Source organism: Monomorium pharaonis, chromosome 9 (genome assembly GCF_013373865.1).
Source record: "Monomorium pharaonis isolate MP-MQ-018 chromosome 9, ASM1337386v2, whole genome shotgun sequence".
Lineage (NCBI taxonomy): Eukaryota > Metazoa > Arthropoda > Insecta > Hymenoptera > Formicidae > Monomorium > Monomorium pharaonis.
Window position 1 is genome coordinate 13,719,291 of NC_050475.1, and position 13,292 is coordinate 13,732,582.

The 13,292-nt window shown below is 29.7% G+C and overlaps 1 protein-coding gene across 3 annotated transcripts in view; it reads right to left on the reverse strand.

Moving 5' to 3' along the window:
- The window catches only part of LOC105838187 (voltage-dependent calcium channel subunit alpha-2/delta-4), a 187,842-nt gene that overhangs the window by 157,073 nt on the left and 17,477 nt on the right, over positions 1-13,292 (reverse strand). For all 3 annotated transcript variants that reach the window (XM_036292266.1, XM_036292265.1, XM_036292264.1), the window contains exon 6: positions 11,465-12,067. In XM_036292266.1, the coding sequence (XP_036148159.1) occupies positions 11,465-12,067 (603 nt within the window). The remainder of the gene's footprint in view (positions 1-11,464; positions 12,068-13,292) is intronic.

Genomic DNA, 13,292 nt, shown 5'->3' on the forward strand with positions numbered 1-13,292 from the left:
AATAGTGTGAAATAATTACTCGAAATAACGTCTATCAAATCGACGTGGAATTAATGTCTCGTACATCAAAAAGACATCTATTCAATGTCGAATAAATATTTTTTCAACATTATTTCTCACTGGAAATCTCTCTCCAATATTATCTTTAAGTACAAACCTATGCATATGTAAAGTTACGGGCCGACGTTAAATGTGCAACAATATTAAGATATAGGATGTGATATATCGTTTTTCGTTGAGTTTTTGTTCGCTGAATCCGAATTTGTCACGAAATTTTGCTATTATGTCAAGTTTTTGAAAAAAATGAAGTCAAATGTTCGAAAAAACGCATTTTTGGAACCCCTATTAAGTTAGACCGACCACCAGCAATAAAAAAAATTTTACCCATAAAAAAATTAGTGTTAATTAGGTGCTAATTTGATGCTTTATTTAAAAATTTGGTGCTTATACGGTTTGACAGAAAATTCGATTTATAATGGGGAGAGAGCTGGTTTAAAATTAACCTAGCCTCCCCCCCAACCATATAAAAAAAATCAATACGTGATTAGTGGTTGCGTGATACGCAACGCGAAAAAAATCAAATCTATCAAAATTAAGTGCTAATTAGGTGTTCTTAAAAGCTACAGAAAACATTTCAATAAAGTAAACAGTTTGTCCGAAATTAATTAACAAACATACTAACATAACTATTACGCTAAAGTACAATAAATCGAACGGGCTCCTAATTCGTCGTTTAGAAATCTCGAAATAACACTAAATAAGAAATATTTACATACTATTAACAATAGAGCACCTAATTTTTTAATAGCAGTTTACTCTTGTTAATCGGTAGCGCGATGAGCTATCAAGAGTAAACGCTATTAAAAAATTAGGTGCTCGCTTGTTATTGATATAAAAATGTTTCTTATTTAGCGTTATTTTGAGATATGTAAACGGCTTAGGTGCTCGTTCAGTTCAGCCACATTGTACTTTAACGTGATAGTTATATATGTTTGTTAGTTAATTTCGGACAAACTGTTTACTTATTGAAATATTTTCTGTAGCTTTTAAAAGCACCTAATTAGCATTTAATTCTGTACATTAGATTTTTTTCGCGTTGCATGTATTGATTTTTTTTTACATGGGAGGGCAACATCTAGCTTAATATATTAAACTAGTCCCTTCCCCACTATAAATCGAATTTTCTGCTAAACTGTACGGGAACCAAATTTTTTAATAAAGCACCTAATTAGTATCTAATTAGCACTAAATTTTTTTATGGGTGAAATATGTTTATAGCTGGTGGGGTCCAACTTAATAGGGGTATTTTTGGATATATTTCAAATAATGTAATAGATAAACATGACGTGTTAAAGATTTTTTGCATAGCTTGTATTGAAGATGAAACATTGTACTTCTACATAATAGTAATAAAAATAATGTTGCATAATTCTATTATATAAGTTGTGATAGAATTTCCCTTACACTTCAAGCATTTAAACTTAAGCGCTTAACTCTTTCAGGAACAAATTTTGATAACAGTTAATGTTTACAAGTGACAATATTTATGGTCAATTCTCTGCGTGTATAATAGCAAATGCATATCTCGTTAGACGGTCCAATTTGTCACAGTTGGTAAAGTTACTTTTTAAGAGTAACTCGTTACCGTTACCGTTACTCTTGATAAAAAGTAACGCGTTATCGTTACTTTAAAAATAACGAAAAAGCGTTACTTTTCGTTACTTTTTTTTTAATAATAAGACAGATTTATAAAATAGGATACTAAGACGTACAGAATATAAAATTGGAAGATATTTATCTTTAAATACTTTTATATATTTTCAATACATATCTAATATTACATATTACATTTTTTAAATACTTTGTACACTTTAAACGTTTATTTCATATACCTATTATCCAGATAGCACAAAGAATCCAAAATAATTCTTTTAGTAATTTTTTTTATGTCACCAATTATGAATTCTTTTTTAGATGCAAAAAGAAATCTTTTTCTAAGATGAATTTTTTTTTAGATGCAAAAAATTTTTTTCTCTTCTGTTCTCTAGTCTTCTTGCTTTTTACCAGACGGCAAGTATTTCCACGTTTATGTACCGGCCATATATTTAAAAGTAACGATAAAAGTAACTGCGTTTCGTTACTCGTTACAAGAGAAAATATAACGTCGTTACTAAAAAAGAAAAGTAACGGCGTTACCAAATCGTTACAGAAAAAAAAGTAACGATAACGGTAACGGTAACGATGTTACAAGTAACGCGTTACTTCCCAACCCTGAATTTTGTTAAGCATTTGGCGATAAATCGGGCGAACTTGACTATTTTTATAAATTAATAACTTAACTATTGCAAAAAGTGCAAAATGGTAGAATTTCCTTTTCAGTTTAATCCATCTTATCTCTATACAAATGCTATATAAAAAATTTTTAAACTCTATATATATCCAATTACGTCTCTTTTATTATGGTATTTAGGACTCTAGCACTATAGTATGTTGAGATGTAGATAATATTGTTATGTTTTAAGACCACATAAGGAATTTGCATTAAAAAATATTACATTTTTGTTTATAATTTAAACATAATTATTATAATTATTATAAATTTATTTATAACAAAATTTTTAATTTTAATTTTAATAAATAAGTATTAAAAATTAAATTAAAATTTTATAATATTTGAATTTGTGCTATAAGAAAATGATTCTGATTGGTTAATAATTAAAATGATGTGGTATACGTCAGATTGTAAAATTTCAACATCTGTTTAGCATTGCGGCTGCCCTTAAATTTATTAACATTGTATATGTGGTGTTTTAATTGTTACATTTTTACATAAAGATACAAAACACATTTTGTACGTATTTTCTTTTCTCATTTTTAAGGTAAACGATTTTAATGAATAAAAATGAGTTACGTATTCCACTGTTACCGCAAACGTCTATATTAAATTAGACTCTTTATACATATACCCAGCTAGCAAAATGACGCAAACTTTGCGCGAAGTTTACCGCAAACTCGAGCAAACCTTTGCAACAAAATTACGACAAGGTGTGTCCGCATTAAGCTTAGCTTTTGCTGGCAAGGCTTGTTGTAAATAGTATGACACATATTTTATGCAAATAACAGGGTAAAATTTGCTAGTAAAGCATAACAACAAATTTGCAGCAAGAACAAGGCAAACCTTGCTGTACACAATATGATAACAAATTTGTGGCAAGAATAGAGCAAACCTTGCTGTACATAGCATGATAGCAAATTTGTAGCAAAAACAAGGCAAATCTTGCTATGCACAATATAATAGCAAATTTGTGGCAAGAACAGAACAAATATCGTCGAAATTTAGATCAACAAAAATAAAATATTAGACTGATTAGTCCAACATCAAATGTGAATGGTGCAATCGTACTTGGTTCTCTGTTCTCGATGAGCCCCTTTTATTAATCCAGTAGGTAAATCTTTTTCACAAGAAATGCGCCATCTCGAGATAGATAGTAAAGTCAGAAATAAAGTTTAAAACCCGATAATGCAACCCTATTATTTGCATAAAATGTGCGTCATACTATTTGCGACAAGCCTTGCCAACAAAAACTAAGCTGTTTACGGACACACCTTGTCGCAATTTTGTTGCAAAAGTATGCTCGGCAAGTTTTATTTTGTTTTTGCTATCAATTTGCCGTTATTCTGTGCTTAACAAGATTTCCTGTTTCTGCCATAAATTTATTGTCATGTCGTGTAGCAAGGTTTGCTCTGTTATTTGCTTAAATTTTGCATTTTATCGTGTCGAAACAAATCTTGTAATTTCTATACGTAATATTTATGTACAAGTCTTTCTCTGTTATTTGCAGCATCGTGTGATGAAAACTTTTGCCGTAAATTTGCTCGAAACTTTTAGAAAACAAAGCAACAGACAATTACTTGTCATAAAATTGTTGTCAAAATTGAAACAATCCTTGCTGTAAAGCTTTCACGATATGTGATTTTAAGAGGCCTGGCTAGCTGGGTAGTTCCTAGATTAAATCTACTTGAAATTTATATACTTAACCTCGCATGTAATAAAACTCCATCGGAAAAAATATGTAAAGTTTGGTTTAAACGCTTTTAAAGCAATGATTTTGATGTGAGAGATAAAGAACGTCCTAGGTAGCAAGCTTACGTCATTTTGACGTCCCAAAATGGTCATTTACTGACTATTCTTGACGTCACGAAATGACGCCCTTATGACGTTAAAATGACGATCGAATGTCACAAATTCCTGACGTCACGAAATGTACCGTATTTTGACGTCATGGAATGACGTGAACAATATGTTGTCAAAAAGATCTCTAAAAGATATCCTGTTTCTCAAAATGATAACATAAAGAGACTTCTAAAAGATAACATATAATGTCAGAATGTTAACCAATGCGTCGTTTTTTGAGAACAGAAAGATATCATGAAACTAAATCTAAAAACTTTCTTAAATCGGATATCTTTAAACTACAACTAGAGATAAAAAAATAAAAAAAAATTTTCATTTTTTAAAAATTATTTTTGTCAACAAATTTTTATTAATTAATTAAATTTAAATTATATTATTTTATTTTATTTTTACTTGCCGCTGGTAGGTTTTGAACCCGGGACCTTTTAGGATTACGAACCTTGTACTCTATCTGCTACGCTAGTTTGAATCATCAATATGGGTACTTGTTATTATCTACATGTACTCATATGTTATAAACTGATGCAATTATATTATTTTTTATAAAAGCAATTAAATTTTGCAAAACATATTACAAATAAATAGCATTAACTTATTTACTTATTAATTTCATTGTTAAATTTAACTTTTTCCATAACCTTAATAATTTGATGGAAATTGCAATCTATTTAGCACTAATACTTTGAAACGTTCAAATGGTTAATTTAACCATTTTGACATCATTTCCAAGATATCTAAATGTTTTCTTAAAAAAGTTCTCTTAAAGTTGAATATAATATGCTTATATAATATGCTTATGCCTTACGCCTTAAATCTCATTGCATAGACACCGCTTTAGACCGTGTCCCGATTTTGGATGCGTGCTGTCTGGGAAAATAATTGTCAGATCATGACTGAAATATGACTTCGAAATGACGTCATCATGACGTCAATTTTAGGTCATGTAAAAAAATGATCATTTTGACGACATATGACCAGATATGACCATTTTGGAACGTCAAAATGACGTGAGCTTGCTACCTGGCTAGACAGTTGAAAAAATTTGAAGATTGAGCTGCAAGAATTACTTAATGAGAATCTAGCTCAAACGCTTTTAGAATTGTCGTTAAATGTTACTCCAATGGCCGTCTCAAAACGCATGTCATGGGAAAAATTTATAAAGGTAAAGATATGGCTAGAGAGGAAAAAGTAGAAAATGGAGGAAATTACTTTGATTAATTTCCTTTCATTTATCTTCCCTTCAAAACAAATCAATTTTGGAAACAAAAAAACGATAGTAATTAAATTTATCACTTAATATATAAATATATATTATTACATATATAAATATATATTATATACGAAATATATCCATATATATGTTTATACTAATTTCTTTTATAAACGTCTACACGATTTTGATTGGTCGAAGATTGACATACTGCATATTGAGAAACACAAGGAAGAGAGAGATCGCTGAAATGTATTTCATCAAAAAACATAATAAGACGATCAACTTGAAACGCGATACGGAAAATTTAAATCCGATATACGACAAAGTGATCAAACAAGCAAGATAACTATTTTGAAATGTTTTCGTTCGTTGCCATTTTTTGGTGTGACATTGCGATGTTTCAATCAGCCATTAATTTGACACAGCTCTTCGTTCGAGATGCTTTTTAGAGCTTATCTATTTATGCCAGTATTTTTTTGCTTTGTGACTAATTGTATTTTAATTTATTACACATCTACGGACTTGGTGAAAAGACGTAGAGAGCTTAAATCCACGTTTTTAATTTCTTTGACCAACCATGTAAGCATATAGGACTTTTACATTTATTTTCATTTATTTATTCATTTGTATATTGATCTATTTATTTATTTTTATATCTTTCTATTATTCATTTGTATTCTATTGACTATGTAATTATCCTCCTTCTAACGTTTACATTTATTTTTTATCTATTTATTCATTTTAATATTTACTTATTTATTTATTGTTCATATTATTGACTCAGCAACCATCTGTATACTTACATACATTCAAAATTGATTTCCGTTCTCTATTTTTTATTATACGTCATTTACAGCATTTTAATGGTTTGGTAAGCGCGTAGAATGAATGCGTGGTCGAGGAACAAGACGTTTAATATAATGTAATTATAGGTAAAAGATTATTTTGTTAACATAATTGATTCTATCTCACCACGTTAAATCACTTTTTTATCTATACAGATTTACTTGAAAAAGGCCCAATCTCGGGCCGAAACGTAGTACAACTTTGCTTGTTATGTACGATTGCCAGTGTTGGTCGAATTTAACAAATAAATTTGTCTTTTTTTAAAAAATTACTGGCGACTTGGAAATTGGTTACTCGAGTGAAAAAATTATCTATGTCTAATCACATATATTTATGATTCAAAGAATATATATGAAATACATGTGTAATTTTTTCTCATTTCTACATTACTTAACTTTTTGTAAAAGAAACATTGCGCAAATTATCTTTTTAATTAGTTTTTGTTCTTTTAGTAAGATTATTACTTTTTTAATCCTAAACAAAAATTTTAAAAAAGGAAGAAACTAATATAAAGAAACTAGTACATTGTATATGGACATGTTTCGTGTATATACAATTTATATATGTTCTTATAAAAAATTTTTTACCGTTTGTCATATATAATAGCTGCTATGAATTGTAAGCACACGACATATTCCAATCAATTTTTATGTTATGTACAAATTGTACATTATACATATATCGAACCGTCTAGATGAATATAAAGGTTAGTAGTTTAATATCTTATAAATGACTATCACTTCACAGGGGGTTCGGAAAAGCTGAGCCAGACTATATTCAAAAATTTCAAATAATACAATATTTTATTACTTGTTTCTCGTTTCATTTGCGTCAAAAAATGACAAAAAGTTAAAAATATATATTGATCGCTTGACGCGTTGGGGTCCTCTGGATCCCAACAATAAATGCTTATAAATTGGACAGTTTTTATGCAATTAACGCCAAGATTTGCATGCAAAGGTTTTAAGGATCGCTAATTTTAAATCGGATGTCGAAAATGCAAAATTCAAAATATCAGATCCAGAATAGCGGATTTAAAATATCCACGTATAAATGCAGAATCAAAATTTATAAATTTTACACAAAAATATTCTTTTAAGGGTTTTTGGAGTTACTGATTACGAATTTGATGTCAAAAATGTAAAATTCAAAATGGTGGACCTAAAGTATTCATATAAACGTAGAATCACAAAATGTAAAAATTTTATACAAAAACATTTTTCTAAGGGTTTTTAGAGTTGCTAATTACGAATTCTCTGACTAAATTTTAAAATCCGAAATGGCGCATTTAAAATAATCCACATTCTATCATTCAGAACTGCGGTAAAGACGCAGCGGGCCTGTGGTTCAATTTTCTTATTTTTTTAGTTTTTGTAATTTTTTTTATTTTTATAGCGTTTTATAATTTTGTTTTATTGAAAAAATTTTTTTTTTAATTTTCACATTTGACAAGTAAATTTGTAATTAGCGATCCCTTAAATAAATGTTTTCATGTATAATTTTTACATTTAGTAATTTTACGTTAATATGGATACTTAAAATCCGTCATTTTTGATCCGCCATTTTGAATTTTATATTTTCGATATCAGATTTGAAGTCAGCGATCCTTAAAACGCTTGTATGCAAATCTTGACGTTAAATGCATAAAAGCTGTTTTACAATTTATAGGTGTTTATCGTGGTCCTCTGAGGACCCCCCTCCCTCCCATTCCACTAACGACGTAACAAAATAGATCTCCATCAAGTGAGGAATATATAAATTATAAATTATAAAGCGCAATATTTTTTTAAATCGTGTAAATTTCTTATGCAAAATCCGACTCTTTAGTCACTTTTACAAATTCATAAGACATAAGCGCCTCCTCCTCAAAAAAGACTTATGGCAAAATATTGCTTTTACGAAACATAATATGCCTGAACACGATTATATCTCGCATCGAGAATAAAATAATATTAAGAAACAACAATATTATTTGTTATAATATATTTAAGAGCAAAATTACAAAATATGACTTTTTAAAAGCTTTTTGGTAACTAAGAAATAAACTAAAAGAATCTGATGACAAAATATTTCTTCTACAAGACACAATATATAGTACAATTATGTATCTGTACTGTGAATGGAGTGTAAACGAATTGACCATTCGCTCCTGTCGACTTTTAAGTATTCAATATTATAATCATACATACACAGATAATATATATCAATCTTATTTTTCAATTTTTTAAAATATTAAAATAACTCCATTTTTCTCTATTAATACTACTACATTTTCAGTTAACTTTAAAGTCAATTTAAATACTTTTTAATTGCAAATATGCGATACACAGGATTTCGCAATTGAATAATAGACTTAAATATTTTTTGGATAATTTTGATTTAAAAAAATTAATATGCTTTGTTTGTATTCTTGAATAATTTTATGTTCCATTTCTAATAAAATTTAGAATATTAGATTTAGAATAATTTGAGAAAAAAAATTGTATGTAAAATAGGAAATAATTTTGAAGAATGGCAAAAAATATAAAAGATCTTAAGCTTAAGAGATTTCATAAAATTGAATAAATTATATTAACCCATTTTCCGCCCATTTTTCAGACTTAAAAAAATTCTGTCAACAAGAATTATGATTGCAATATTGGGAAAACAGTTGGATTCACTTTTTATTATAGCTGCCATATTAATTTTTTCGGGAGTTGTGCGTTAAAACTAATGTCAGAAATGGAAAGAGCAACCTAGAAATGTATTTATGGAATTTTTTTCTCGTGAGGTCTAGCCAAGATACGCAAGTGTCCAAAAATGAACGGTTAGGCGGAAATGTGTTAACACGTTTCATGTCGTATAGATCAACGGTGACTTTTTGTTCAAATCAAAAGATTTTGTTTATAATGAGAAACATGATCACAAAATACTTTTTATAAATTTTACACAAATACATCATTCTGAGATATGATTATGGCATATCATAAAGCAATTTTAATTCCGCATAAGCTTATCATCAGTAAAACTCATATGCTGCGATCAATTTTCAATTTCAATTTCAGTGGATCAAATACCATTTTTAATCTTTTTACTTTATAAAAATTATTGATTGTAGTCGAAAATCAATTGATTGATTGAAAAAGCTCTTATAAAATAACTGTTTTAAATACACAAGTACATATGTTAGTTTTCTTTTTTAACTTTATGGAAAATAATGTTTATACTTTATCATATAGTTAAACGTCATTATATATCACTTTGATTATGAAACGTTTAATATTAAATAATTACACTGGCGCAAAAAAACGGGACAAAAGTTTTGACCGAATTTTTAGGCAATCTTCAAAGTGATATAACTTTGCGAAAAATCATCCAAATTATATGAACTTTTTTTTTAATTAAAGGGTAAAGACTCTACTTTAAGAATCCCTGGGCGAAAGTTGTATTTCTTAAATGTAACCCTTTTATCGCATGAAAACCAAACTTTTTTTTTAATTGAAAAAAGTAAAAATTTGTTATCATTTTTCACAAGTTTCTCGTTAAAATTTGGCTAATATTAATCAAGATTCTTAAAGTTCATTCTTTTCTAAGCAATTTAAAAAAAATACATGTTGATACGATGTTTTTTGTTGATTGCACACGAGTTTGAAATTTGCACTGCATTTTAGGATATTTTAGCAAATGAATATGGTATTTTTTTAATATCATGAATTTTGAGTATCAATATGATATTGCACATTGATTTTATTCGTGTTTAATACAATCATACTGCCGCGCCGTCATCAGAACGACCCAATGTGCATCACGTGGAGATTCATGGCCGGATTTTGCATATCATGTGGCTCTGAAATTTATCGGTGAAAATTTGCACTTACTGATCTGAATATAGCGAATATCTGACGCGCCAATTACACTGAAGTCAACAGAAAGTTCACCATTTTAGCAGCCTGCTCAGATCAGTATTTGCACTGCAAAGTTTTATGTAAATGTTATGAGTTCATGTGTATGTGCGGATGTATACGTATGTGTATGTAAGTGTAATTTTTGTTCAAATCTTATTCGTTGCTGTATAAGAAAAAAAATTGCTGATTTTTAGAAAGCCAGAAATTTATTAACAATTTTCTGTATTATCTGCTTTTATTTTAAAATTACTTAAGTCAAGTAATTTTAAAGTAAAGGCAAATAATACGAAAAATTGTTGATAAATTTCTGATACTTAGAAAATTAATTACGACAACCAACGAGAAGGAAACGGCCACTATTAAACAAATACACATGGACATAGCCAGGTACACAACATACACATTCATCTACACTCATAAACTCACACATAAATATACACATAAACATACACATAAACATACACATACACATACATAAAAAATAAAAATTCAAATTTCATTTAAAAATCGGCCCTTTTCAGGGCCAAATGACGCGCAAAATCTGATCGTCAACCTCCACGTGGTGCACATTGGGTCACTCTGATGACAACGGTACAATTAAGTTAAACATAAATAAAATCAATGTGCAATATCATATTGATACCGTTTCATGGTATCCAAAGAACACTGTATTTATTGGCTAAAATACTATAAAATGCAATGCAAATTTCAAACTTGTGCATAAAAAACAAACAACATCGTATCGACATTTTTTTTTAATTGCTTAGAAAAGAATGAGCTTTAAGAATCTGGATTATAATTAGCAAGATTTTAACGAGAAACTTGTAAAAAATATTAACAATCTTTTACTTTTTTAAATAAAAAAACATATTTGGTTTTTATGTGATATAAAAAGCTCACACTTAACAAATCAAACTTTCGCCTAGGGATTCTTAAAGTAGAGTCTTTGCCCTTTAATTTAAAAAAAAGTTCATGTAATTTGGATAATTTTTCGCAAAGTTGCGTCATTTTGAATTTGCTTAAAAGTTTTAGTAAATGCTTGTACAAAAAATATTTTAATAAAATAATTTTATTTAATGTTAGTTTTTTTTATTCATTTGATAAATAATAAAAATATTTTACCTTATTTAAGTAAAAACTATTGCGCGCATTTTGTACATTATCTTTTTCTTTATAATAATAATTTTTAGTTACTATATAATACACTTCAATTAACAAATAATAATCATGTTGCGCAAGTTATCGTTGATCCATGCGGTGGGATGGACAAATCATATAAAATTGATTCAACCAACGCGTTAAATAAAAATTTTTATTAAATATCACCTTTATTGGTGCAGGCCGTATTCTGGAGTTCGGGACTCTTATCACCACCGATAAGATAGGTGAAGAGCCGTACAGGCATGTGCGGCCAATTGTACCGCTTGATCACCTCCGTAGGCGGGCCGTCGGTGTCGGCGGTGATCAGCATAATAGCCTGATTGCATTGGCTACCCTGGCTAGTGCGGTTATACTTATGGAGGATCTCGAAGGCGATGCTGAGCGCAGCTGAGATGTTGGCTGCGGTGTCTTCGTATCTCACGGTGCTCAAAGCTGCTTTCATCTCGTGGATGTTCTCAGGTGACGCCTGCACCAGACTGTCCTTGAAACATTGCACGATTTCCTCGGCAGTCTCGCCGTAGCGATACACATTCACGTAATCATCCGGACCTAGAGTGTCCAGGATGACTTTCGTCGTGGCTATTGTTAGTCGTCGATTCCGATCGGACGTGTAAGTTGCGCTGTCTATCAGTATTGCCAGATCCTTTGGGCTATTTGCCGCTCCGACGAACCAATTCGACATCCTAAAATCGTACACGTCGCGAACGACCCGATGATGCGAAGACTTAGACGCGTCGAATGTACTCTCCATCGGTGGCCATGATATTGCTGTAATATACAATTCATAATCATATTATTACATGATGGTATGCGGTTTTTGCTTCAATTTAAAAGGGACTAGATCTAGACAAAACTTTTATTTGAGTAACTCATTTAAATTTTGGTAAATATTTATCCTTATGGACATCCCGTCAATGACCTTGACTTTAACATATGTTGTCAAAGGCCTATCCTTGAAAAGGATTTAGTTGTTGTTCATTGTCCATTAAAAAATTATTAACACGAAATATTTCAACAAAATTTTTATCATTTAGACCTTCTTCTACTTCGTTTTACACCGTAAGCACGGAGGAGGTATAAGATGAAACCGCTTCGCGTGGAAAGTCGAAAACTCATATGGAGTAGAATAATTATAGACCTCGTCGCGAGCCATAAGCACCGAGAAATGGGGGTAAATCTCGCTTTGCATAAAAAATCGAAAACCCACGTAAAACATGAAACTTTTGTTAAAAATACACTGGTCAACAAAATTAACGCATAAGAAAATTCGTGTCAAATTTTGCATAATTTCAAATAAGTATAACACCGCAAAAAATTATCGCATTTTTACTTTCAAAAAAGCATTTTAAACTTTGAACTCTCTACTTTCAAATGAATTTTGGTGATTTCAATAATCTTTTTTTTTACAAAACGGTACAATGATAAAACTTGACCCGTCAAAATAAAAATTTTTATGCAACTTTGCTACATTATATCTGCTGTGGAAAAAATTGCCAAGGCTTTCTGTTACTTGCATCTTACAGCAGGATCTTTTCTCTTTATTTTGAATAGTTATTCATCGCTGTGCGATTTTTTTGATCAAGTTATTGAGATTTAAAAAAAAGGTCATTTTGATTTTCATCACTTATTACTAAGAAATTGATTAACGTACAGCGCTCCGCAGAAAAACAATGGAAAACTAAAAGTTTGCACTTTCGAATGTTAATTGATAAGTTGGGAAAGTGCTTAGGCAAATTTGGCACGAAATTCCACAGGACATTATTGAGAGGTGCATAAACATATGAAAACGTTTACAGTAATTGATTAAAGAACGTTAGTGTTTTTTACTAGAAAGTAATTGCATTATATTACAAAACTTTGCTTTAGCAATGTGATTAGATCTTTCTTCACAACAATATATTGAATTAAATAAAAACTGTAAAATATGTAATTTTTTACGTCATCTTTGAACGCAATTTGTTGTTTGAAAAAGTGAACCTACAAAAAAAGCAAT